The following is a 27,663-nucleotide window of genomic DNA, read 5'->3' on the forward strand; positions in this document are numbered from 1 at the left end:
AAAGGATTTGGAAACAAGGATGAAGATTTATAAAAACAAAGTGGTGTCCTGCTGGAAAATGTATGTAAGATGTATCAGGTAAAGCCAGGATCAGGTCCAGCTGTGATGTCAAACAAAATTTTTTAAAAATCCATTTTTGAAGTAAACTTTTTAGTTGAGTTCAAGCTTTCAACATGGTGAAAGTAATTGTCAGTATCTATGGAACACAAAGGAACTAGCATGTAATCTGTGTCATTATGACTTTATTACAGCTCCAGTGAAATACTACTACTAAAAAATACTAAATGTTACATTAATGCAAATTTGTTACTTACTTGGCTTGAATTAATATTAATCCTATTTGCAAAACAACATTGGAGTTGAAAAAACCCACAAATATAAACAGAAAGCTCTACTTGCCCTAAAAAAAATTCAACTAATTCTTAAGAGAAACCATTTGAACATAGATTTTGACATCCAACTACAGCACTTGAAGCAGCACAATTTGAATGCCAATATCCAGGTAGCATTTTGTCAGCAGGTTATAGGCTGCACAAAAGTCATATGTTGTTAATTATGGCAATTGTAACTGGCAGCTACATCTCCATATTCCACCATTTAAAAGAAAATGGTTTCCGACGTACATTAGAACCGCAGTGAATTTCACCTTCCTTCAGGTGATAGGCAACAAAGTCATCGATGAAGTTACAATCCAGGCCAAGGGGTTCCAGTGCTGAACGCACCGCAGATTCCAGTGGACATTTTCCGTTGATCAGAGGCCCAAATGGTTTTGGAATGCCCAGGTATTTGCCAAGGATTATCATGTTCACCTAGAGAAACACAAAGTGAGCAAATGTGTTCACTAGCTGTGTCCAAGTGCTGGAATGATGATAAAAATAATAAAGTGTGGGGTAATAAAGAGGGACAGAGAAAAAGAAAGTAACCAGGAAGAGTAAGGCAGTGTAAATGAGGGGATAAATGATTGAAAGACAATGCTGAGGACAAAAATTAAGGAATAATGAAAAGGATAAATGATGATAAGTGGAAAATGAATTAAGTAAAATGAAGGAGAAGCAGGAGGCAAATGAGGCAAATGAAGCAAATATCTATTCTGACAATTAGTGGAGATATAAAATACATCCCATTTTACATTTATGATTCATCTAATAAAGACTCAATTCCTGCTGAGGTGCGGAGCAGAGACCATGCACCTCACTGTGGTAATGGTTTCTAATGGCTGATCTTATGGGTGTCTCAGTAACCCTCAAACAGATATTGGGAATAAGCCACCCACCCACATCAGTTTTAACTTACCATATCTGGAAAAAAAGCTATTGCTTGGTTGGATTTCTCTTCTTGCTTAAACAACACAGGAATATCAATTATATCTTGTTCATCCAGTCCCAGTTCCTTCTTTAAGACATCTCGGTTCCAATCAATACATTGCTGAGTGTAAGATGGAGAGAATTTGAAATAGTTATGCAATAACTTTTGTACAAGAAAACATTAATAGTTCACTGTTATATCGTATTGACCCACCTGCACATAAGCATTATAGTCCAGGAGGTTTTGGTTACTGAGGATTTCATTAATTTTGATTGGTTTTGTGTGGAGATCTAGATAAGAAATACAGAAACAACATTAAAATAAAACCAAGAACTACGGATACTGGAACTCTGAAAGAAAAAGAAAGAGAAAAAAACAAAAATTTGCTGGAGAAATTCAACAGGTTTGGAAGCATCTGAAGACAGAAAGTAGAGCTAACACTTCAAGTCCCATGCATTGACTGTGTTTTCTATTTACAGATGCTGCCAGCCCTGCTGAGTTTCTCCAGCAATTCTTTTCTGTTTCAAAACAATATTGCCATTTCTTATTCAGCCAGTTCTTCAAATATCTCTTTATAAACTTTGATGTTTATGCAACCAAATGTTCCACCCATTAACGATTGATTATCTGCTGCTCAGTCCTGATCCCAGTTTGTAGACATCTGCCCATGATTTTTCTGTTTATTAGTCATCTTAATGACAGGAAATCTTAGCACATTGGTTCATGATGGATGTTTGGAAAAGAAAGAGTTATCAATGGGACAGCTCCTAGCCTCCACTCTGCATGACCTGTACCTGATTACCATCGAGAACTCATCCAAGCTATCAAAGCCAATAAACTCATATGTATCTCTGAGTTTTGGGACCTCCCTTTTTTCAATCTTACATGAATATGTACAGAAATTATTACTATGGACTATTATTTTAACCATAATCATAGTGTCATTATGGCACAGAAAGCGTCCATTCATCCCATCAAGTCCATGTTGGATATGATGTATTAAATAGAAACATATTTAACGATGAGCTATATACATTATTCCACATCCTACGTTGGCAGCAAGCACTTTTGCAAGAATGGCATTATGCCACTTTAGGCTCAGGACAAAGGAGTAATTAGGTTGTATATGGCTACTTTTGAAATATTACAACTCGTCAGAAACTCACTTTCAAACATTTGAGTTTCACCATGCCCTTCTTTCTGGAGCTTCTTGAACAACTTACAGCAGTCATCAGGACTTACCAGGAGAAGACGGAAACCCTGTAGAAACATAGGCAAAATGTTTATATTCAAACACTGATGTGCTCTCAGCAGGGCATCCTAACAAACCTATCCACCATGTCTCTTTGCCTTCTTTCTCCCTGCAATACACATGAAGTAGTGTCAGGGTGTGGTGTTACAGTGGTCAACTTCTCTCCCAACCAGGGATTGGCCACTCCAAGTGCTCCCTAATGTTTGTGCCTCGACTACAGCCCTGACACAGTTGAGCACAGCATTCTTCTCCAAAGTTTGCCCTAGCCTAGCTTGCTGGGACTACCTTGCTTGTTTCCAATTTTATCTTTCTAAGAGGAGCAGGACCAATTCTACCAATGGTTTCTCTTCCAACCACCACTCAGAGATTTCCCGATAGATCTGCACATGATGTAAATGATCCAATGATCCAGATTGGTTTGCATGATGATGCCACAGTCGTCCAATAATTTGCATCGATTCTTGACTGTGCCTTTCTGTCCCCTTATGCTTCTTCCAATCTGCCACTGAGACCCATGCGATGAGTCATCTTCCTTCCAAAACAAGAGAGGGAAATACATTGCTCCAGGGAATGTATGGAACAAAGTAGAAGAGAATGCAGTGAATGGAGAGACAGAATGCAAATACGCTGTCCAAACAAATCTGGTTTGAGAGAGGGAAATAGGCCACCTAATGTCTTTTTGATTGATTTTGATTGGCAATCCTATAATGAGGACCTAGAGACAGAGCTTCATTCTGATGCAGTTCCGCTTTGCCTTAAATCAACTGTAACATGGGAGAACAGAGAATGAAATCCAATGGAAATTCTTTCAGTCTACCTTCCAGTTCCTCTGTTGGCCTCCAGTTGCTGTATTTAGTGCATCTGTTTTTAATTGTTCACACATTGCCGGCCTGAATTGTTAATTGCATTAAGGTTTCACTCAGTTGTCCACCATTCTCTCAGATTTATGAAAATGTTAGGGAAATTACAAATGCTGCTTCTACATTCATGAGGCATAGTTGATTAGAACCACTCCCTGCAAATCCCTCACTGCCACCACTCTCAGGATTTGCTTTCATTATTTCTAATTACATAGACTTCAGAATATACCACAAACCACAAAATACATACACAGGAGTCTCATACTGCTCACTCGGTTGAACTAAAATGGTTACCTTTCTGTCAGGGGCTGGAACAAAGGTCATAAACTCATCCACATGACCCACGAACAACCAGTCAGAGAAGAGTTCAATAGGAGACTGCACCTTCTGAGCATACAGAAAGTTTCGAACAACTTTTGCCATGTTTCGCCCATCAGAAGTACTGGAACAATAATTTTTAAAAATGTAAATTCTACTTTTCTATATCAAGAACATTAGTTTTGAATCAGTGATCATTTCTATTTCACATTTAATGCCAAAAGATCTAGAAAAGAAAACAACTCTGGCCAGAGAATGTCAAACTTGCTGGAACTTTAGTTTTTTGCTTAATTATTTGCTGTAATGATTATTGGTCAATTGTGTTCTTTACCAGTTTCCCAGCAGATTCACAATCTATGTCAGTCTTCTATGAGAACCTTTGATCTAACTGCAGATCCTCAGCAAATACCAGGGCAGATTTGAGGCAAAAATTAAAAGTGCCTGAGAGATCAATAATGTGAAAGGTACAACACACTATCAATGCCACGATGTCACAGGTGTTACCCCTGCCTGGCTTAATCTCACTCTATAAAGCAACGTCAGCTGGATTGCATCATTTCTTGGTGTTGTGGGGTTATTTTGTGATATTCTGGGAATATCAGGGTCATATTTTTGAATGCCAGCAATTAATAAAAGGCTGTTAGCTGCCCATTATAACACTGGACACTTTCTCTACATGTGGGTAAAGGGCAAGATGGATAGGTGCAGGGAGGCAATGAACAGAGAGAAGATATGCCTTTCCTTTTCAAATGTGGATATTTCATTTGCTAATGGATTTCTCAAGTATTCCGTGGAACTCAATGTGGCCCAGGCAAACTGTGCAGTTCTTGGCGGGTGTTTCCTCACTTCCTGTGAGATTCGGTTCTACTGTCTGCCACTTAATCCAAATAATGCAAGGAGCAGAAATCACTAAAGATGAAAGTCCCGAATTTTGCACAGTTTGAACTTGGTATTTGAGTCGTGACTGGAAGATATGTGGAGGTATACAGTCCTCTATCAAGTCACTTGGTTGGGTATAGGTTATGTATGTGTCTCAAATCACCAAAACATTGAACTTTTAAAGATGGGTTAAGTTGGTGGCCAGTGCCCTGTGTACTTCAGAATTTCCTGTTTTTATTCTGAGTGCTCAAGCAGTGAATTAATCACCTTTCTGGACAGATACCTGTGTGTCTGTGTAGACCCAACTGATACCTGTCACATTGAGCAGGGCACTTTGTCACAAAATGCAGTACATTTCACAGGAAAGTTGCTATCAGATTGCAAACTGTACATACTGAGAATTGAGATTCTGTATATGATTTAAAGGTTGATTGAGCTTCAGGCTTGTCCAATTAGAAGTAACCTCAAATGTATATAAATGCTTGATGTAAAATGCTTGACTTTAGAAAAGTAATGGACAGAAGTGGATAACTTTTGAGGAAATCAAATCAGTCCACAGGATCTCATAAGCTACACTTACAGATGAAGCGGAGTTATTTGGTCAAGTTACTGGAGACCGACTGTCACCTGTGCAATATACACAAGGGGCAAGAACTCTTCACCTTGGTTTCCCTTCCCCAAAAAAAAAAATCAATGAAATAACTTTACGTAGGAAAAGCACTGCCAATGATAATCCTTCCCATTGGATATTCTTTTCCATTCACTGTTACTGGGGGGCTGACCTCCAGATTCCCAAAGGAGTCCAGGCTGTTGACAAAATCAGATTCTCTGGTTACGTGTCCAAAGTCCGGGCCCTAGACAAATAAATAACCATAAAATGGATAGTACACAAATTCGCAATAAAAATAAGCCCATTATTGATAGAGTTTTATATTGAATTAACCTTGATAGTTAAAGACTGATAGTTGCTAAAAACTGTTGCCTTCTGAACTATATAGCCATTGGCCTCAGTGCAGTCTATCACTTAACCTACCTGCACAATTATCCAACTGTAGTAAAGATAAGAATCACGTCATCAAACTTCAATGAACACCAAGATTCATCCTCATTGGAGACACTGGAAACAATATTTTCCAACTTTTTTACGCTTATTGACAATATTAAGCACTCAAATCACATGACAAGAGATACATAACAGAGCAAAGCACTCTATTATTCCCTAGTTAGTAAAACATAGTCAACATGGTTACATGCAGAGTGGATCTCTTCCTACTCTTCCTTTAAACACTTTGGATGATTGTCCAGTGATGCACTCTGGATATTTAAAAATAAGATGGAATTGCTCTGAACTGTCCAGCAATTCAATATCAATCTCTTTAAACCTGCCTCAAAAAATCCAGGAGCCCAATATTAGGGGTGTTACATAAAATGCATACTTTCTAATTTCTTGGGATGTTTTCATTTATTAATTTGAAAAATTACAGAATATGAGAAACATGTTAATCAGCTAATTTAGAATGTGTTCACTTTCTAATCATGTTGCAAGGATGGATGTGTTAGCTACCAAAATGTAGAAGCCTTGGGGCAGGGAGCTCATGTGGTGAAACTTCAGTATTCTAGGTATGAACACTTTTTAATCATTGTATTATTTCTAGATAGCTTGTAGATTTTTATTGTATCTAAGTAACAGGAAAACAGCAATTTGAAACTATTCTAATGTTATCCTATCAAAGGAGGAGTCACTGGATTCCAGGCCTGCCACTGGTTGCCACCTCCAGGCATCCTAAAGGTATCTCCCAGGTTTTGACTTCAGTGGGGGCACATTCTTTGCCAAGAAGATCCAAACAATCTTATCAATGGGTGTATAATTGATAATAATTAGCTATCTGCCAATGCCTAGCAGGTTGCCGATGCCAGACACATCCTGGCTCCAGCAAAATCACTCAACGATGGCAACTCATTGGAGAGCTACCTCAATGTTATATTCCCTAATTTTACTCCCTGTCACATCTCCAAACCTGACTCGACAAGATGCTACTTATTGAGTGTCTGGGTTGCCGTTGAACAACAACAGAAAGAAATCTATTACTGCAAACCATATCTGGACTCTGATTTTCATGGAGGTGGTGGGAAAGTCAAGTCAGAAAACTTCTGATCCAATAAGTATGTTCCCTTTAAAAAGGGACGCTACCCACGATATCTTCATTCTGAAGCACAAGGATAAATGGCTGCAACACAAGAAGGTACAAGATGATAATGAACAGATGGTAAGGCTGGCAAGATAAAATCCTGATTCCATGTATTGGGATATTAGCCCAGTTTAATGATGTATTTCAGGTCTTCAAACTTCTAACCCTTACTCTAATCATCCCTACCTATCCTCATATCCCCATACACTCTTCCTGTTTTATTATACACCCCATTGCCCCTCAAAATGCTTATACAGTAATGTCTTCCATGTGAGATAAGTGGTACTGATACTTTTGACACACAGCCAAGCTTGACTATGGACCTGGCTATAATAATGAACCCTGAAAAATGTAAACAATGAAATCTTTTGAAACTGAAACCAGAATTCTGTTTCCTTTTCCATTTTTCAGATCTTCCTGCCAATCAAAACCTCCCGAAAAAGTGACAGGTGCGTTTATAATTTTGAGTAGGTCTCTGGCCTTTTAACTCACCTCAGACTAGATATCTGAATCACTGCAGCAAATATAACATAACATAACTACTGAAGCTGAAAGAACATTTATTTGTGCATTTAAAATAATGTCAATTAAATAATTCCAAGAGTGGGTGACTTTTTTTTCTGGGTTCCTCATTTGTGACTAAAATGCCCCATAGTTCACACTTTCTCGGAGAGAAATACCTAACCACTGAAGGGCTTGAATTCACTAAAATTGCAGGGTGGTTTAAATTGCCCATCTCTGTAATGGGTCTGGCAAGTGTGTTGTGTGAATGGGTAACCAGAACATTATTCCACGTTCACGAAAATCGCCAGAATCAGCAATGGGGCTGGAATCCTGGAATTGGGCCCTGCCATTTCTAAAGGATTCCTGAATCATGCCAACTCAATAGAGATCCGAGCTTTGAAGTCAGATTCAAAACTGTCTACAACAGGAATAGGTTCAGACTTGACAATCCTGTCAACTGAGGATGCAAACAGTTATGTCTGTTATAAACTTGTACCGTATAGAAGTCTAATATTGTACACTGCCGAAGGTCACAAATGAATACTGAGAATGAGGTACATTACAAAATGGAATTCATGATCTCAGTCAAGAAGTAGGATTAGACTGAAGAAATAAAAAAACAAACAAACATTCTAAAAAAAAACTTATACTCCAAAGAAACATTGTGCCTCACCAGGAGTTTTTTGTAAGGAAACATCATCAGACCACGATTTCGAGGAGAATCCAACACAACAGGGAAGGATTTGTGAGGAGCTTCTGTGTAACCAAACTCAATTTCATCCTGGAAGAGAAAGATCAGCACAGCAATCCCTCAGAAAGGCAAAGTGAATAAAGACAAAAGGAATACAAATTGAAGCAAATAAAAGATCAATAGCACTGGAAAAAACCTGTGACAGAGGAATAAAGACACAAAATCCACAGGCAAGGAGACTACTTCTACGGGTAGAACATGCACATACAAATTAAGAGCAGGAGGTGGTCATTCAGTACTCAAGCCTGCTCAGGCATTCACTAAGAAAGATCATAGCTAATCTAATTATTCTACATTCCAAACCTAGCTTCAAAAACCTTTCATTCTCTTGTTTATCAAGAATCTACCTACCTATCTATCTTTGCCTTAAAAATATTCAAGGACTCCACTTCCACTTTCTTTTGGAAAACAGAGTTCCAAAGACTCATGACATATCACGAGAGAAAAAAAAATTCTCCTCATCTGTGTCCCATTATTTTAAAATGATGGCACCTTGGGCGGCAGTGGCTCAGTGGTCAGCACTGCTGCCTCACAGCACCAGGGACCTGGATTTGATTCCAGCCTTGGGTAACTGTTTGTGTGGAGTTTCCACATTCTCTCCATGTCTATGTGGATTTCCTCCTGGTGCTCCGGTTTCCTCCCACAGTCTGAAGTTGTGCAGGTTAAGTGGATCAATCACGCTAAACTGCCCGTAGAGTCCAGGGATGTGGAGGCTAGGTCGGTTAGCCACGGGAAATGCAGGGTTACAGAGATAATGAGTCTGGGTGGGATGCTCGAGAGGATCGGTGTGGATTCGTTGGGCCAAATGGCTTGTGTCTATGCTGTAGGGATTCTACTGTCGTTCTACATTCTTCCACAAAAGAATATCCTTCTGGATCTTATGTGATACTATCAAGTTCCTCTTTCATCCTGAACTCCCACAGGTACAAGCTTAGCCTGTCCAAACTTTCGTCTTTAGTATGTCTCAATCTGTTCAAGGAAATGGGAAAAGTGGTATTATCTGCCTTTAACCTCACAATCTGTTATAAAAGGAGAGATTAAATGAAGTGAAATCCTTTCACTCACTCTATAATCTTCAAGTAACAATTTATTTATCTAACTCGAACGGTGAACAAATTAACAGACCTACGAGCAAACTGAACAATTACCCCTTAACTACTGACAGTTTCCAAAGAGAACAAAATTCTAATGGCATGCTGTCCCAATAAATACAAGTCCCACTTATATGAACCAAGGTAATAAGAAAAATAAATTAAAACTTAGACTCTTAAAACCAGAGTCAGGATTTTTTCCTGGAATGTTCTGTGCCTTTTCCATAATTCCTCAGTCTGGAATTCTTTCCTCATCGAATCCTTGCGTCAGGAATATTAGCTAAGAGTGCAATGATGGGGCTTAATCAGAGAGCTTAAAGATTTCTGTGGAAGCCAGAGTTTTACTCTTCTGATGGCAGTTCACTCTCACAACAATTTTCAAATGCCCCCATCTTTTATACCCTTGATGATGTATTAATTTTTTACAATAGGATTGGTCCTAGATTGTCAAAACCATCAGACTTAAATTTAATAAGGCTTTGGTATTTAGGGCCTGGTTTAAATTAATTGGCTAAATTCAAAAACCTGTTGTCTTGGTAAAAATACTGTTTTGCCTACTAGCAGTATAGCCTTCTGATATAATGTTTCAATTTCAAGACGTCTGTGCATTTGCTACTACCTGCAGACTTATTTAAAATGCAAGCAAAAAAAAAAACCTTCTAAAAGGGACCATACACTCTTACCCCCTACTAATTTATAAACAAATTCTAATGTCCAGCCTTCCAATCCACAAGTACTAAATAAACTTCACAACAGTTACTTCCTCATTGAATTCCAATAAATTGATTAAATTTACTTATTACAAAACCATGTTGACTCTGCCTGATTAACTTGAACTTTTCCAAGTGCCCTGCTGTAATGAATTTAATAATAGCTTCTAACATCTTCCTCATGCCAGATATTAAGCTAATTGGCTTATAGTTTCCTACTTTATGCCTCCCCTCTTCTTTGAATGAAAAAGTCACATTTTCGATCTAATGGAATTTTTCCTGAATCTACAGAATTTTGGAAAAAATAACCCAGTACATCAATTATCCCACCAGCCATTTCTGATAAGACCCAAGGATGATGCCCATCAGGACCAAGGGACTTGTCAGCCCACAGCTCCAACAATTTGCTCAATATCATTTCCCTGATGATTATAATTTTCTTGAGTCCCTCCCTCTCTTCCATTTCCTGATTTACAGATACTGCTGGGGTGTTACATGCATTCTGTACCGTGAAGATCGATCCAAAAAACCTGTTAAACTCATTTGCAAGCTATTTATTTTCCATTATTAATTCCCTAGGTTCACTTTCTGTAGGACCAATGTTCATCTTGTTAAATCCTCTTCTTCAAATCACTATATAGGCTCTTATTATCAGCTTTTATATTTCTGGCTAACTTTCTCTTGTACTCTAATTTTTCCCTTTTTATGATTGATTTATTTAAGGGGTTGAATTACCTACTGCTCCCAGTTCTGATGTTCCAGTTGTTCTTCACTGTTTTTTTGTATTCTATCCAATGTTCTGACCTGCTACCCATCTATGCATAATCAAATGCTTTTTCTTTAAGTTTGATACTATCTTCAATTTTAATGAAAAGTAAAAGTAAACCACAAATGGATGGATAAAGAGAAGGGACCAATTAGGTCGATACAACTGCAGTGAGATTTTGGTGGAATGTGTTTTAATGCATCAACAGCAGTCCCTCACAGATGTGGATGATTCTCTTCCACACTCAGGGGGAGTCCATAGGTGGCTGTATAGTCTGATGCAGCTTCTGCAGATTCTGCCACACTTGGGCCAAAAGTTGCTTGTGGAAAGGAGGAGTGGGGCGTTGGTATGGCAGTGTACTCCTTACATTGTTTTCACCTGGCTTCCACTTTTTCCCTGATGGCAAGTCTCGAGGTGCTCGCCGCGCCTTCCCGGATACTTCTCCTCCACTTTGAATGGTCATGGGCCAATGATTCCCAGGTGTCTGTGGGAATGCTGCACTTTGCCAGTGAGGCGTTGAGAGTATCCCTGAAGCACTTCCTCTGTCCATCTGAGGCTTGCCTGCCATTTTGAAGCTGGGAATGAAGCACTTGCTTGGGGAATCTTGTGTTGGTCATACGGAAGAAGCCCATCGCAGCCGATCAAGGGTGCTCAGTACATTGATACTGGGGATATTGGCCTGGTAAAGGACGCTGAAGTTAGTGCATCTGTCTTCCCAGCAGATTCACAGGATTTTGCACAGGGAGCATTGGTCATACTGCTCCAGTGCCAGGGTGTCTGCTGTGGACAGGTCACATCTCAGAAACATTTGGGGTGCAGGAACCACCACAGCTCTGTATACCATGAGCTTGGCGTCAGATTTGATGTTGTTGTCCTTGATCACCCTTTTCCTCACGTGGCCAAAGACGGTGCTAGCACACTGGAGGAGGTGCTGGATCTCCATCAATATCTGCTTTGGTCAACAGGACACTCCTGGAGGTTCTAAAGCCTTCCCATTTCAAAGCACCACAAGCAAAGTGAATGTCATAATCACCTTATGACAAGCATTCCTCTGTTATTGCTATAAAAATGATACAATCGCCCTCCTTATAATTTTGGTATTGTTGGACCCTGCAGGTGAGAGGATAATTTCACTGAATTTTGACCGACAGTAACTGTTTGGCTGACTGGTTTCATGCAGAGACCCTGATCTCCTAAAACAAGAAAAAAAAAGATTGCTCTGCATTGATCAACTGACACCTAAACCCTTTCACTAATCATCCTGGTGTTCACTGACCAATATGACATTCTAGATCATCAGGCCTTAATCTTGAAATGAACATTTTCATATTTATATCCTTTCATATTCTTGTCCCTGACTACTTCCATAACCCTGTCTGGCTCTCAATTCTCCAAAATCTCAATCAATTTTTCAATTGTGACGCCATGTGCAACCCTAAATTTCTTCATTCCATTGCAAATGGAAGATCTGCTAGTTGGTCCCTAAATCTCTCTGCCGCTCTCTAAGACATCTGCACAAGTTTTTCCTTTTGCTTCTGTCCTCTATATCCATTTACCTGCCTTGGTGTCAAACAACCAGATTTTGTGATGATGTTGTTTGAGGGGAAAGAAGTATTCATCAGGACTTTGGGAACAATATCCACGGTCTCCGATGAAATAGTGCTAACAATACATTTATACTGAATTGAGGTCAGAAGATCTTGATGGAAAGGTGGCACGTTAGTCATCGCTGCATTGTCTCAGTACTGCATCCAGTCTGTTGTCCTACAATATGGGTTCGAATCTATTTTATTGCAAGGTGAATTGAAAATAAAAGCAGAGAAATTTTGCTACAGTTGTACAGGGCATTACGAGACTGCATCTGAAGTAGTGCGTATACTTCTAATCATCTCATGTAGACAGTGATTTAGTTACACTAGAAGTAGTGCAGAAAAGCTTCATTAACTGATGAGAAAAACAAGAGTATATTGAATCCAATATATTTGCTCTTTTACTCTCTCCATTGATGCTGCCTGATCTGATGCATTTCCACCACTTTCCGTTTTTACTTTAGAATTCCAGCATCTGAAGTATTTGATTTATTCATTCAACTGAATTCTGGGATATGGGGGTGGCACTGTATGTTGTACGAGAATGGGTTATGCAGACTGAGCTTTTATCCATTGGAGTTTAGAAAGTATATTTATACTTCTGAAACACGTACAATCCTTGAGGGGATAGGATTGTGTAGATGCTGATTGAATTATAGACGGGAACCAGGTGACATGTTTGAAAAATAAGGCGTCTCCTTTTTGACATGGAGATGAGGATAATTCTTTTTCTTTGAGGATCATAAGGCTATGGAATTAACTTTCCCAAAGAGCACAGGAGGCAGGGTCATTGAATAATTTTAAGTCAGAGTTCGATAGATTCTTGATTAACAACTGGGGGAATTGAAGAGTATTCAGAGCAGACAGGAGAGTAGAGTTGAGGTTTCAGCTCTAGCAGGCATGATCTTGGATGGGTTGAGCAGGCTCAACAGAGGACTGAGAGCACGCAAAGTCAGGTAAGACAATCTCAATTTTTATTCTGTACAAAACTAATTTAGTTATCCAAGGATATTGAGTGTAGTGAGAGTGGAAGTTGTTGGGTATTGATCATAACCTTTCAAACTTCCCTAGTCACAGGGGAGGTGCCAAAAGAAATATGAACATTCATTTTATATTGTACCGTACAAAAAGAAACAAACAACTATGCATGCTGGAAATCAGAAACAAAATCAGCAATTGTTGGGAAAACTCAGCAAGTCTGGCAGCTTCTGTGCGGGGAGAGCAGAGTTAACGTTTTGTGTACAGTGACCTTTCGTCAGAACTGATAGCCAGGAAAAGTTTGGTATATATGCTGATGAAGGAATGGTGGAAGGAGAAGGAGTAAATGTGGAGACGGAGCTGAGATAGCAAGAGTAACAGCAGCAATTGTGCAGACAAAAGGAATGGGTAAAGGTCAGCCTGGACGAACCAATAGCTGCTACTAGTGACCATTGGTAGCTGACAATCGGACGGTTGTGGTGTCAGCCCCATGTGATGACAAGGCCTGGTGTGTGAGGGTTGGGACAGGGAGATTGGAGAAGGTGCTCAGGCATTAGGGTTATTGAACTTGATTTTGAGTCCTGAAGGCTGCATGGGCCCAAAGCAGAAAATGAGATGCTGCTCTTCCAGCTTGCAAGCTGAAATTTCCAAATGGGAAACATGTTTAACTAACCCGCTGGAGTTTTTGAAGAGGTGACGGAATGTGTCAATGAGGATAACGCTGTTGTTGTGGTGAACATGGTCTTCCAGAGTTTGTTTGATACTGTGCCATGCAACAGACTGGAGACAATTATAGCTCATGGACTTGCAGGATGGTATTGCTAATTTGATGTCAACTAATAGATGATCAGTGCAATGTTACATTTTGTATCCATTAGGAATTATAATGAAATGTCCAAATTAAATTCATAACTGCTTGATACAAGGACAATCTTTAAATGACACGCACGATGTAAGACCCTAAAAAACTCTCCTCTTGATTAAAATTTCTTACAAGTTTTTCTGGCACCTTTTTCTGACTAGGGAAGATTTAAAGGTTATGAACAATGCCCCTGGAACTTCCACTCCCACCATCTTCGATATCCTTGGATAACGAGTACAAATTAGTTTTGTAAATACAGATATTAAGTCATGCCATCAATATTCATCTGGACAAGAGTTTAATATCTGGTTTTGTTGATAGTGTTAACATTCCAGTTGTAGATTGTGGTATCAGTGTTTTCAATGTGTTAATGTATTTGTACTGTGAAAACTTAGATTAGGATCAGGAATTATTTATATTACATTCTAATTTGAAAACATCAATCTCAAGTGAACTAGTTCTGTTAATCATAGAAAGCAATTAACAAAAGTGGCTTTGAATGATATTAAAACCTACAAACTATTTTTGCAATTTATTTATTGAGGAGCTGGGATATTCCATTCCTTGATCAACAAAATTTGGCATAAAAAGGTAGCCAGGTGAAGCAAGTGAAGATAGTACTCTGCCTAGGTAGGTTGAGAGCTTGTTCATGTATTTAGCATTCTTTGATGCAAAGGAACAAGGGGGAAAGGAGATAGAGATTTGGCTGCATTTGAGCAACTGGAGTGTATCAAGGAGCTCTTATCTGCATCTATTGCAACAAAGTTTCATTTAGAGATTCTATCACCCCAAAGATGTTTGTGCCTGACCTGAGGCTATTCCCTAGTACTACATGTGTACTGTTCCTCGAGATGAAGGTCACTATAGCACTTATCTTTTATGAATGTTCACTCTTCCTGTAGGCTGGAATTTTAGGAATTCAGTGTTTTACCTGTATCCAGCGATCACGGCGATTCATTTCTTCAGAACAAACTGTCAGTTTGCATGCTGCCTTCTCCACCAGAGCTCTGAATTCTTTCACGAATTTTGCATTATTGCTTACACTAGGCAAAAAGAAATGAGATTCTAGAGAGGGGAAGAGCTGGACTAGATCAACACTTAATTGACCACACTTCAGCAAAGACAAGCTAATTCTTTGAAACCTCGCTTCATAATTTAACCCTTTCAGCCCTGGAATCTATGCTTTATCCCCTCCAAAGCCACTATATCCTTCCTAGAACTCAGAAGAGTTTTGTTTTCTGCTTCAATTAAATTCCAACTTTTTGTGTTCAACTCTTGAGATTGAGACTAACATTCCTTTAATCTTTTAAATGTTTTTGTGACTTTCCAGTTCCTTTTTGTGGTTTCTTTACATGGACCTCCTAAAATCCTATTTCACAATTCCTAGCCCCTCTCCATTTAGAAAACACTCGGCTCTATCTTTCTTTGGTTCAAGGGGAAATGCTTTACCCATTCACTTGATCTAATAATGTTCTTTTCTACTTCCATTTATGCTCACTGTGTCAGTTAACTTAGTTTGGTCAGCATATTTAGCTATAAGGCTTGCTATTCCTTCTTTTAAGTCTTTGATAAATCTATTGAAAAACTGAGGGCCAGGTCAGATCCTTGAAGGACATCATTAGTCACTTCCAACCGATTAGAGCACAAACCAACTAGTTTGACTGTCTTCTTCTTCCTGACCAATTCTTTAGACGTATTTATCAGTTCCCCTCAATTCCATGCATTATGTTTTGCTAATAATTTCTTGTTTAGTAACATCTTTAGATATTCCCTGACATAACACGTTAAAACCTTCCTCTAAAATTCAATTAGTATAGTTCAATGAAGGTTTACAAATCTACTGTATCCTGCAAATGATCAATCACTCTCCCTGATGACAGATTAAAGTAATTGCTCCATGACAGACATTTGACTAAGTGATCTATAGTGCAGAGGAATCTAGATTGAGACAAAGGGATGATCAATTTGATAAATCTGCTGCAAAGTGAGTCATTATATTTAGATATTTGGTGTATCAGGTCTCTGGTAAGGATTATACCTAGTCACAGTTTGCTCCATAACTGCCCTAACGACAATCCAGACTTAGCCAACTGAAAGCAAACTCAACATAGTTTCAATTACCAAACTTGGCTGACCTGCAGCTGGCCAACTTCAGTGACTATTTATTGAAGCAAACAACTGCAATTTAGCCACGTTTGACCTTGAGAACCAATGCATGTGCTGAAGGAACTTGATGTTCAATCCATTAGGAAAGCCAGTTGCTTCTTTATGAGGCAGTCTCATACCTGCACACAAACACTTCCTGAGGAGCCTGAGTGTTGGGCATCATTATCCATGGAGCCAAACAAAATACGACGCGTTCAGTGAAAATGGGAGCATGTCCTTCAATCTAGAAAAAGTGCATTAAAACATCATACATTTACAGAAACTTGTGTTGATATTTCACTTTCCAGCATTATATATTCCCCTTCAGCTCATTTAATACAATTTTGTCAAACAAAATCTATTTCCTGGACCAAGTTTCCTGGCTTGTTGAACTGCTACATGTGTAATCCTGGTTAGGAGCCAGTGGGGAGGGGGCTTATCTTTGTAGTGGATTCATAACTGATGGATTTTCACTCCATTTTACTCTTACTTTTATCTTGAAATTCAGATCAAGAGGAGAAGGAGTATTCCGTACATACCCTTGCATCCAGTAAGAATGTCTGGAGATACAAATGTAATCATTACCCTAATGCTTTAGCTGCTATGGCAAATCTATGCATTAAAAATTTACTTTTAATCCTAATGGAAGTCCCGCTAGCTGAGAATTGGCTTGAGCTCAGCCTTCCAAATGGTGCCAATTGCTTCCCGGATCTTTAGTAAGTGCAACAAATAACAGAAAATTGCAGTGACCCTTTCAAGTTTCTCCTGGGGTAGCAAGGTGCCATCCCAACTTTCCAACCCCGACACTATTCAGAAAATTGGTCAACCACAGGCTGATACCCTGCAGCCCCCTATCACTAGAAACATTAATATTGTCTATAATCAGTCAAAGCCATTACTGTCTCGAATTTCTTTATAACTGGATCCTTCCAAGTAGCACCATGCTGTTTCTTTGCCAGAGAACTCAATAAAATTGATATCTTTCTCAACAAACACGAACAAAGAGATATAGTTATTTAGTTCTATAAATGATTAGAATTCCCACAGATGGAAAGATCTATTGACTAGAATACATGTGCCACTCAAACCACCACATGATAATGATAATCAATTTGATGAATAGGAAAGGCTTTCATCATTACTACCACTCATTGCCAATCTTCTTATTCTTCATGTGAATGTCAAATACAATGCCTTGATTAGGGCTGTCTGCAGTTACATTTTTAGACTCCAAAGCTTCTCCAAATAGAGGAATCTATAGAGTAATGATGCTGGCATCAAATGAACAGGAAATGCAGTAGAGTAGACAATGGACATCTTTCAAGTCCTTTTTAGTTTCCTGGATAAAGCTCTACAGTACATCCCCGTAAGAGTTCAATAATTATTATAGCATGATGCATACATTACAGTATCCTGGTAATGAGTGAGGCTTCCTGCTTTTGGAAGCTGAAAGACAACCACATAAAGAGAGAATGTGGAAGGACATCCTTTCTCACAGGATAATGAGGTTGCACAGGAAGGAGGACATGCAACAACATCCAGAGACAGGATGATATAATGGTCAGCTCAGTCTCTTCAATAAAGAGCAGTTATCTCAACCTATAAAGTCATTTCACACTGCCTCTTCTGCCCCCACACCATTACAAATCCCCACAATGTCAAAGAACTGTGCCAACTTATTTTACAGGACAGAAGTTTACATTTCACTTTTATTGTTCAAAATCTTCAAAAGTTGCAAGAGTGCACAAGGTTGGAACTCCACATGGCAAGAAACAACTTGCATTGATACAACTGCCATTTACAATCCTGGCATGTCCAAAATCATTTTATAGCAAATCAATTTTTTTTGAAGTGCTGTCATTGTTGTAATATAGATAAAATGCGTCCACTAATTTTTGCACAGTTCAATCCCATAAAGAGATAATTTGACCAAATAATTTCACCAAAGATCCTTAGGCAGCACCTTCCAAACCCATGACCATTTCTACCCAGAAGGACTAGGGCAGCAGTCACATGGGAACACCACCACCTGCAAATTCCCCTCCAAGCTACTCAACATGCTGACTTGGAAATATATCACTGTTGCTGGGTCAAAATCCTGGAATACTCTTCCTACCTGTTGTGGGTCTACCTATGGTACTAGGCTGCAACAGGTCAAGAAGGCAGCTCACAACCACCTTCAAGAGCAAACTAGCCTGGGAGTCCACAACTTTGACTCCAGAACCTATGAAGTCTTATGGCTTCAGGTTAAATATGAGCAAGGAAACCTCCTGCTGATTACCACAAACTGACCTCCCTCAGCTGATGAATCAGTGCTCCATGTTGAACAAAATTTGGAGGAAGCACAGAAGGTGGTAGTGTACATAACGTACCTTTGGTGGGGGATTTCAATATCCACCACCTACAGTAGCTTGGTAGGAGCACTACAGATCGAGCTGGGTTGGGTCCGAATGGACATAGCAGTTAGACTGGCTGTGAGACAGGCGGTGAGGGAACCAATAAGAATAAACATACTTGACCTCTTCTTTACCAATCTGCTGGCTGCAGATGCATCTGTCCATGATAGTTTTGATAAGTGTAAATATCACACAGTCCTTGTGGAGACAAAGCCTCGCCTTCACCCTGAGAATACCTATATCATGTTGTGTGACACTATCACCATGCTAAATGGGGCAGACTTCAAACAGATCTAGCAACTCAATACTGGACATCCATGAAGTACTGTAGGCCACCAACAGCAGCAGAATTGTACTCCATCACAATCTGCAACCTCATGTCTTGACATATCCCTCACTCAACCATTACTATCAAGCCAGGGTATCAACCCTGGTTCAATGGAGAGTATAGTGATTGTAATAAAGTCAGCTAGGTGGACCTCATAGAATATGAGCTCCCTGATTGGGGCTGTTAATCTGGTCCTATCAGGGAGGTCTGGCTGACAGATTAAAAACAAGAGTGTCTGACGTCCTGTTCACTTTGAAAGCTGGCTCTGAGGGAGCCGGATCGGTGTCAACTTGTGATTTGGTAATGGGATACCAGTGTCTGTGGAGTTATTTCAGAGAGCGCAGGAGGGCATGCCAGGGACAGCATCAGGTATACCTAAAAATGAGGTGTCTGCCTGGTGAAGATACAAAACCAGACTATTTGTAAATCAAACAGCATAAGTAGCAAGTGATAGAAAGAACTGAGTGATCCCACAACTAACAGATCAGATCAAAGCTCTGCAGTCCTGCCACATCCAGTTGTGAACAGTGGTGGACAACTAAACAACTCACCGGAGGAGGAGGCTCCACAATATTCCCAAAGATGGAACAGTCCAACACATCAGTGCAAAAGATAAGGCTGAAGCACTCACAGCAATCTTCAGCCACAAGTGCGGAGTGGATGATCCATCTCAGCCCCTTCCAGTGGTTCACAGCATTGAAGATACCAGTCTTCAACCAATTCAATTCACTCCACGTGATATCAAGAAACGGTTGGAGGAAATGGATACTGCAAAGGCTACGGACTCTGACAACAGACCTGCAATAGTACTGAAGACTTGTGGTCTAGAACTTGCCACTCTCCTGGACAAGTTCTTTCAGTACAGCTATAACACTGGCATTTACCAAACAATGGGGAAAGTTACCCCATACATCCTATATGCAAAAAGCAGGACAAATCCAACCTGGCCAATTACGACCCCATCAGTTTACTTTTGATCATTAGTAAAGTGATGGAAGGTGTCAGCAACAGTGCCATCAAGCAGCACATGCTCAGCTATAACCTGCTCAGTGACACTCAGTTTGGATTCCACCAGGGCTGCACAGCTCCTGACTTCATTACAGCCTTGGTTCAAATATAGTCAAAACAGCTGAATTTCAGAGGAGAGCTGAGAGTGACAGTCCTTGATATCAACCCACTGTAGCATCAAGGAGCCAGATCAAAACTGGAATCAATGGCTATCAGGGGCAAACTTTCCGCTGGTTGGAGTTATGCTGGCACATAGGAAAATGGTGGTGGGTGTTGGAAGTCAGTCATTTCAGTTGCAGGACATCCCTGCAGGAGTTCCTCAGTATCATGGACCCCCTTCATCTTCAGCTGCTTCATCAATGACTTTCCCTCCATCATAAGGTCAGAAGTGGATGTTCACTGATGATTGCACAATGTTTAGCACTATTCGCAACACCTCAGATACTGAAGCAGTCCATGTTCAAATGCAACAAGGTCTGGACAATATCCAGGAATGGGCTGAAAATGGCAAGTAATACTCACACCAGGCAATAACCATTTTGAGTAAGAGACAGTCTAACCGCCGTCCCTCAACATTCAATGGTGTTACCATCACTGAACCTTCATTATCAACAAACATCTTTGAGGTTACCATTGACCAGAAACTCAACTGGACTTGCAAGATAAACACAGTGGCTACAAAAGTAAGTCAGTGGCTAGGAATACTGCAGTGAATAAGTCATGTCCTGAGTCCTGAAAACCTGTCCACCATCGTCAAGGCACAAGTCAGGAAATACTCCCCACTTGCCTGGATGAGTGCAGCTCCAAAAACACTAAAGAAGCTTGACACCATCTAGGACAAAGCAGCCTGCATGATTGATATCAAACTACTGTTGCATTAAGGAACCAGAAAAAAACTGGAATCAATGGGTATCAGGGGGCAAAATCTCCACTGGTTAGAATTACACCTGGCACATGGGAAGAAATTGGAAGTCAGTCATCTCAGTTGCAGGAGTTCCTCAGGTTCGTGACCTGGGCTCAATCATCGTCAGCTGCTTCATCAATGACTTTCCCGCCATCATAAGGTCACATCCACAAGCATCCAGTCCCTTCACCACCAGCATTCAGCAGATACAGTGTGCACTATCTACAAGATGCACTGCAGAAATTCAACAACAATACTTAGACAGTACCTTCTAAGACAATGACCTCCTCCACCTAGAAGAACACAGGCATCAGGTACATGGGAACACTACAATCTGCAAGCTCCCATCCAAACCACTCACCATCCTGACTTGGAAATATATCGCCATGCCTTTCCTGTCACCAAGTCAAAATTCTGGAATTCCCTCCCTAAGAGAATTGTGAGTCAACCGACAACATATGCACAAGAAGGCAGCTCACCAGCATCTTCTCAAGGGAAACTAGGGACGAGCAATATATGCTAGGCAGCAATGCCCACACCCCACTAGGAAATAAAAAGAAAACTGCTTTAGTAATATTGTTAGAGCACTAAAAAATGTATAGGGCACACCAAGCACTTCATACCCTTCAAATAGTTTCTTGGGATCTTTTACATCCACACAAGGGAGCAGGTGGAGCCTTTAGGACATTATCCAAAAACATCACCACTAAAATTACTGCACTGAACCTCAATAAATTATCACCATGTATGTGCACTTTTGCAAATTACACTGCCTCTATACCCAAGAGACTTTCATTCAAAGTAGCTTTTACTAACATTAATACAAAATGGCGAACAAACTTTGATATAAAATGTCTTATATATTATGCACAGTGGAAAAGTGGAGCGAGTCAAAGTTAGAAACATATGAGCACTTCACTGCAGACATATCTGACAAGACATTTCTCACAATGGCTAGCCAGAACCAAATTAGATGAAGGAGAAACAAAAAAAATACAGAAATGACTGCAAAAGCTCAGCAGGTCCAAAGGAACTTCTGCAGTTCCTGTGGACGGAAAGCAAAATTAACATTTTGGGTCCACTGACCTTCCTTCAGAACTGTATGTTGTTCGACTTTGGAATTCTGTGCCTCAGGGGCGAGGTCATTGAATCTTTTTAGGACTTACATAGATTCTTGCTAGGAAATGGAATTGTAGGTTATTAGGAAAGAGGGAATATGGAATGTGGAACAGAAAAATGTCCACCATAATCTCATCGAATGGCAGAACAGGTTTGAAGCACTACATAGTCTACTTCTGCTCCTAATCCATATTTAGTCGTGAGACAATGAAGCTAGAATCTTGCAGTCCGCGTTGGATACAATGGCTTTAACCTACATGTGCATCCAACCGCACCATTCACAGAATAAACCTGGAATTGGGTATAAATTTTACCATTGGTTCAAGCAGGCTGAGGTTGAAGGTCACCAAACTTCTAATCTTCTCATCTGGAAACTTGAGCCCCTCGACAAAGAAATGATATTCATTGTTCCCTTTAGTATAATCCATAACCGCCGACAGCTTCTCCCTACCCAGGACTTTAGTCATATTTGCTGTAGTGTGCAAAAAGAAACAATGATACAAAAATAATTGAGCAAGGTCGTGTATTAGAACGTTTGTAAATCAGGCTGAAAACAAAGACAGAATATGAAACATGTGGAAAGTTGGTAATGACATCCAAAGTTTTCTTTCTATATTTTGTTTGAGGAAATTGAAAAACCAGAATGAGTGACCTAATTCCATAATTCAGAACTGCACCAAGCTTGTTGGAGAATATTAGATGAGACAAATCAGGAAGCAAAAATGATGTGTTGCCAAAAGTGGGAGTTTAAAATCTGTAAATTTACAGTGCGAAATGGAAAAACATTCATGAAGATCTACACCTGCTGGAGAATATCAAACAATTGGCTTGGGATTTTCAATTGCTGCTGGGCATGGATGGGGGTGTTGGCATCATTTGAAGATTGTTCCCACTGTGCAGCACCACATCCTGCTCCCTGAAGAATCCAGCACAATTTTTAAAAGGGAAGGTGGAGGTTGTGTAACAGGAACATGACCACCTTCGATTAAAGGCCTTGAAAGGACTATGGGCTCTGGGAGGGCAGAAGGGGAACTTACAATGTCCAGTCCTGAACAGTTTGGTGCACAGTGGCTGGGTACAAAATGGGCAGAAGTTACATGTGTTCTAATTCTTAAAAATTTCAGGGCCTGGGGAATCTTGCACTGTATCATGTGCTTTATGTGGAATTTTGCCTTTGGCCACTTTTGTGCCATTAGGGCTGCTAGCCTTCTGAGGTGCTACCTACTCACTTCTGCAGAGCAATGGCAGAGTCTATTGTGGCTGCCTTTGGCATGCTTTACAGGCAGTTCCATGGTTTCACTTGGTGCCACTAATTGGGCAGTTAACTTGCCTCTTAATGCCAATTAGGGCATTCACATTTCAAGTTAGTGCCACGAGTGACACAGTTGCAGCATGAGACCAGGACCTGGAAATAACCCAGGAGTCAGAATCCCAAAGTGAACATCAGAGCCACAGACTCACATAGATCATGACGAAAGACTTGTACTTTATCTTTATCAGAAGCGGAAATGTACAGCTGGAGTTTGTAGCCAGGCGGCACAGAGCCAGGTCCTTCAGTTCTTAGGATCATATGAGACATATCTCCAAGGTCTGCAAGAAGAAATATCCAAACATGACAGTAAATAATGGAAGTCAGTACATTCTTAGGATGTTCAATGAGGAAAGAAGCCAGAAATTTCTACTTTGCTTGATTTGTTTCTATCACCTCATAAGAAAGTGATCTTTTATTAATTTAGCAGTTATATTTCTACTTTATGCACACGCAAAAATTCATTTCTGAGTGCACTTGTGATGCAGCCAGTGGTTTCTCAACATATCTCTTGTCACCTTCAAATACTGGCACTGTATCATCATATCTGTCGGATTCAGCTGATCCAGTCTCTTCCTTGTCACAGTTCACAAGAAGAATTGCTCCATGTCCTTTAGGACCCCACATCCAAGAACCCTAATAAAGAGACATTTTAAAAAAAACTTGCATTTATACAGTGCCTTTAACATAGAAGAGAAACATCTTGAGTCATTTCACAAAACCAAGCAGTAAGACAAAAGGAGGAGAAATTAGGAGGGATAACCAAAAGCTTATTCAGAATGATGCATTTTTAAAAGTATCTTGGAGCATCCCCAATTCAGTATGCAATGTAAGGTAAAGGCAAAGTCACCATAGTCCACTCTCACATTATAGAGAGAGGTGGGGGACTCATGGCAAATCTAACGAGAGGGTCACTACGCCTCAGGCGAGGGGTGAAGTTCAGAACGTGAGACACTCTGCATCACAAATCAACTACACAGACAAACAAGCTGACCCCAGTATGCAACGTATGTGGACGCAATAGCAGCACTTTTGCTTTGGTTACTGATGCTGCAATGCAGAGAAAGAGAGAGCTACAAAAGAGCATTCAAACATTGCAGCTAATTAAAGGAGCCATTATGATTAGCATCAGCCTTGAGGTGCATGCTCAGTAGCAGAAAATGAAGATTAAGGGCTAAGAAGGAAATATTTCTGGGGACAGTGTGCAGGAAACCCCATAAGAAGACTCTAGCTATATGAAGGATAGTCATTCATTCAGTATACACAACTTCCACCAGTTCAAGAACTGCCAAACAGTCTAGAAATTGTTCAATTATTTCATAAGAGTGATCAAAACAAGTGTTCCCAATAACGACAGAAAGTGTTAGAGAAACTCAGCGGTCTTGCCACACCTGTATTGAGAGAAATGAAGATAACATATGGAGTCCAATGACTTTTCTCTGTGTTCCCTATGCTAACCTATACAAATGATACAGATAGTCAGATCCTGTCACAAGGGATTGTGCTCATATTGAAGGACAGTTGATTTAAAGATCAGGATACTTTCACATCATAATAATGTGGAACAAATTGTCTCTTACAATGTTTTAACATTGTGTTCTTTCCACATAAAGCAAATAGTAACAAATAACTAGTGGCAGAGAACATCCCTTCATGGCCTCATGTATTCCTATTTCTGTATCCTCTTCCAGTCCTCCAAGGCTTCAATATCTCGAAATTCCTCCAATTGTGGCTGCATACACATCACCAGAATCGTTCCTTCCATTATTGGCAACCGTGCCTTCAACTGTCCAGCTATAAACTCTAGAATCCTGCCTCTTTGACCAAGATTTTAGCCATCTGTCCAGTGTTACATCTTGACTGAGAATACTGTGAAGCACTGAGGGATGATTTACTACATTAAAAGGCAGAAAGATACAAATTATTAATCTTGTTTCCTGGTATTCTCTAACTCTTACATCAACATTCCCGTAAGCAAAGGGGAGAATCCCATTGAATTCAATACAAATAAATTATCGAGCATAAACTGCAATTTTTGTTCAGTTACCTTATTGGGATTATTCTTCTCAACTTTGCCATCACGATCTGCATCCACGTCCAGGGATATGACTATTAAAGAAGCGAATAATCATCAACTGGGGATAGTGGGTTAATTGTCATGAGAAAAAAATAAACATTTGGGAATTGCTCTATTAAAATGGAGGCAATTGCTTTTGTGTTCTCCGCATAAGTAATCGCAGTTAACGGGTACGGTTAGTCATAATGCAAGAACAAAGTTAACGTCCATCGGAAACAGGAGCGCGCTGTGAATTGTTAGTTATACGAATCTTACTTTTGCAGAGTGCTACCCAAAGAGAAATCAATACCTGGAAATGAATGTACTAGTCATACTCATCTACTGCTTTGAAGTAAACAGAATGTGTCAGACCAGTTATGTCTCATTCACAAGTTAGTTACTGGTTTCTCCTTCTGGGTAGTGATCAGCATGCCCAGAGCAGAAACAGGAGAATGGCTGATGTGTTACTCTGCCACTAGTCGTTAAATCTTTTATTTGCAGCTTTTATCTGCAGTCTTTGTGAGAGAGAGTTGACATTCAGCTCCAGTAATAACTGCCTGCCAGTGGTTCAAAGATTATTTTGATTGTCTTTATCAGGAAACCTATCAAAACTCTGCCTCCTTGGGGGCATGCTGGCATAGCAGTTATGTTATTAGATTAGTAACGTTAAGACCCAGGCTAATGATTCAGAGACCTGAATTCAAATCCCACTGCAGGAACTCAGTAATTTCAAAATCAGTTTTAAATAAAGCTGCGATAAAAGCCAGCGTGGTATCAGATGTGAGTTTACCTCCAACAGGGTGTTTTACCTAATTAAAAACTGAGTGAACTGCGGATGCTGTAAATCAGAAACAAAAATAGAAATTGCTGGAAATGCTCAGCAGGAGGAGAGAAATCAGAGTTAACATTTCGGGTCAAGTGACCTGTCCTCAGGTGTTTTACCTGATGCAGAAACACCTATGTTATCTCCTGTAACATGAGAAACTGGGCCTGGATGCTGTTATATTAGGAAATTCAATAGATATTTATTAAAGCTAACTATTATGTATAAATATTACATTCCTCAGCTAAAAAAGTGACTGGACTAATATTAAGCTATTTGATTATATAGAGCAAAATGCTGCCATACAGTGTCATGCTTAATCTGAAATAAGGTACAGTATGGAATGTCTGTGCACACATGTCACATAATATGACAACAATGATGATGTCACAAGCATGTCTCTTAAAAGGTTCACACATACTGAGACATAAATCAACAGTATCTGGAATGGTGCCCAATCTACTGGATTTTTGTAATAACTTGGCAAGTTCACTAAAGACCTTTAGGGAAGGAAATCTGCTGTCTTCACCCAGTTTGGTCTACATGCAACTCCAAATCTGCACAAATATGATTAATCCTGAACTTTCCTCTGAAATATTTTCAATAGCAAATATGGGTGAGTCATAAATGGTTATGCCATCAATATCTACACTCTTAGAACAACCACACAAAAAATTGGAATTTTCAAGCTGTTGGAAGTTCTTCTCCACCTTTGTGCCATATCCCTGTCCCATCTTTGTCTTCCTCTTGCTGTTTTGCCCTGTATTCTTGTAACATGATCCAGCCTCAAAATACTCAGGCCATCTGGGTGGCATTCAACTGACCGAATGTAGCTTTATAGCTGCAGCAGGTTTCAGACAGAATTGGCTTTTTAAAAAGGTTTTGCTGTAGTTTTTGTGCATCCCAGCATAATATTCTTACAGCTAACTCAGGTTTACACTAAACACCATCCCACTGAACAATTCATCCACAGCATTTTGTGCAAGTACCTCAATAGCACCTCAGCATAATAAAATTCATTTCCCACTGATGTAAAAACAGTGCAACTCATATCTTGCAATTATTAGAAATGTTTAACTAAAGCATTAGTTACTTACAAATAGCAGTGAGCTGGAAAATTATCTTGTCAATTGGTTTATCCAGTTTGTCTCCATAAAAGATAACAGTGACCTACAGGAAGAGTTCAGACATCAGATTGGGAACATTTTGGATCAGCCAGTCATCACACACTGTGCCTAAATTCCCTTGCAACTGATAATAAAAACAAAGAACTGTGGATGCTAGAAATCTGAAACAAGAATCAGAAAATGCTGGATAAATTCAGCAGGTCTGGCAGCATTTGTAGAGAGAAAGCAGAGTCAACATTTCAAGTCCAGGGACCCTTCATCAGAACAGTTCCAACTGTTTTTCTCCCTACTGATGCTGCCAGACCTGCTGAGTTGCTCTAGCACTTTTTTGTTTTTGTTCTCTTCCTAATGAAGTCAATTGAAGAATGGGGAACAGATCATTAAATTACAGGTC

At 39.8% G+C, this 27,663-nt stretch overlaps 1 protein-coding gene across 1 annotated transcript; it reads right to left on the reverse strand.

The window, feature by feature from the left end:
- Nucleotides 1–225: 225 nt before the first annotated feature.
- LOC109920231 (protein-arginine deiminase type-2-like) lies at nt 226–27,324 on the reverse strand. Its single transcript, XM_048592469.1, has 14 exons — nt 27,240–27,324; nt 25,311–25,372; nt 23,782–23,899; nt 23,416–23,544; nt 22,269–22,426; nt 16,340–16,443; nt 14,986–15,097; nt 7,981–8,088; nt 5,323–5,468; nt 3,712–3,859; nt 2,472–2,565; nt 1,519–1,595; nt 1,294–1,425; nt 226–809 (listed from the first exon to the last, which is right to left on the reverse strand). Exons 3-14 carry the CDS (start codon nt 23,888–23,890, stop codon nt 576–578), a joined length of 1,551 nt encoding a protein of 516 aa, XP_048448426.1. The 5' UTR covers nt 23,891–23,899; nt 25,311–25,372; nt 27,240–27,324; the 3' UTR covers nt 226–575.
- Between the last annotated feature and the right edge of the window lie 339 nt (nt 27,325–27,663).

The sequence above is a fragment of the Rhincodon typus genome, unplaced genomic scaffold, assembly GCF_021869965.1.
Source record: "Rhincodon typus isolate 14 unplaced genomic scaffold, sRhiTyp1.1 hic_rhity00001264, whole genome shotgun sequence".
NCBI classification, from domain to species: Eukaryota; Metazoa; Chordata; class Chondrichthyes; order Orectolobiformes; family Rhincodontidae; genus Rhincodon; species Rhincodon typus.

Coding starts and splice junctions, on each gene's coding strand:
- LOC109920231 (XM_048592469.1), bottom strand. CDS start 23,890: ATGTGGGGTCCTAAAGGACATGGAGCAATTCTTCTTGTGAACTGTGAC. Junction 15,098..16,339: donor CAGGAAGTGTTTGTGTGCAG/GTATGAGACTGC, acceptor CTTTTTGCCTAG/TGTAAGCAATAATGCAAAAT. Junction 1,426..1,518: donor ACTATAATGCTTATGTGCAG/GTGGGTCAATAC, acceptor TCTTACACTCAG/CAATGTATTGATTGGAACCG.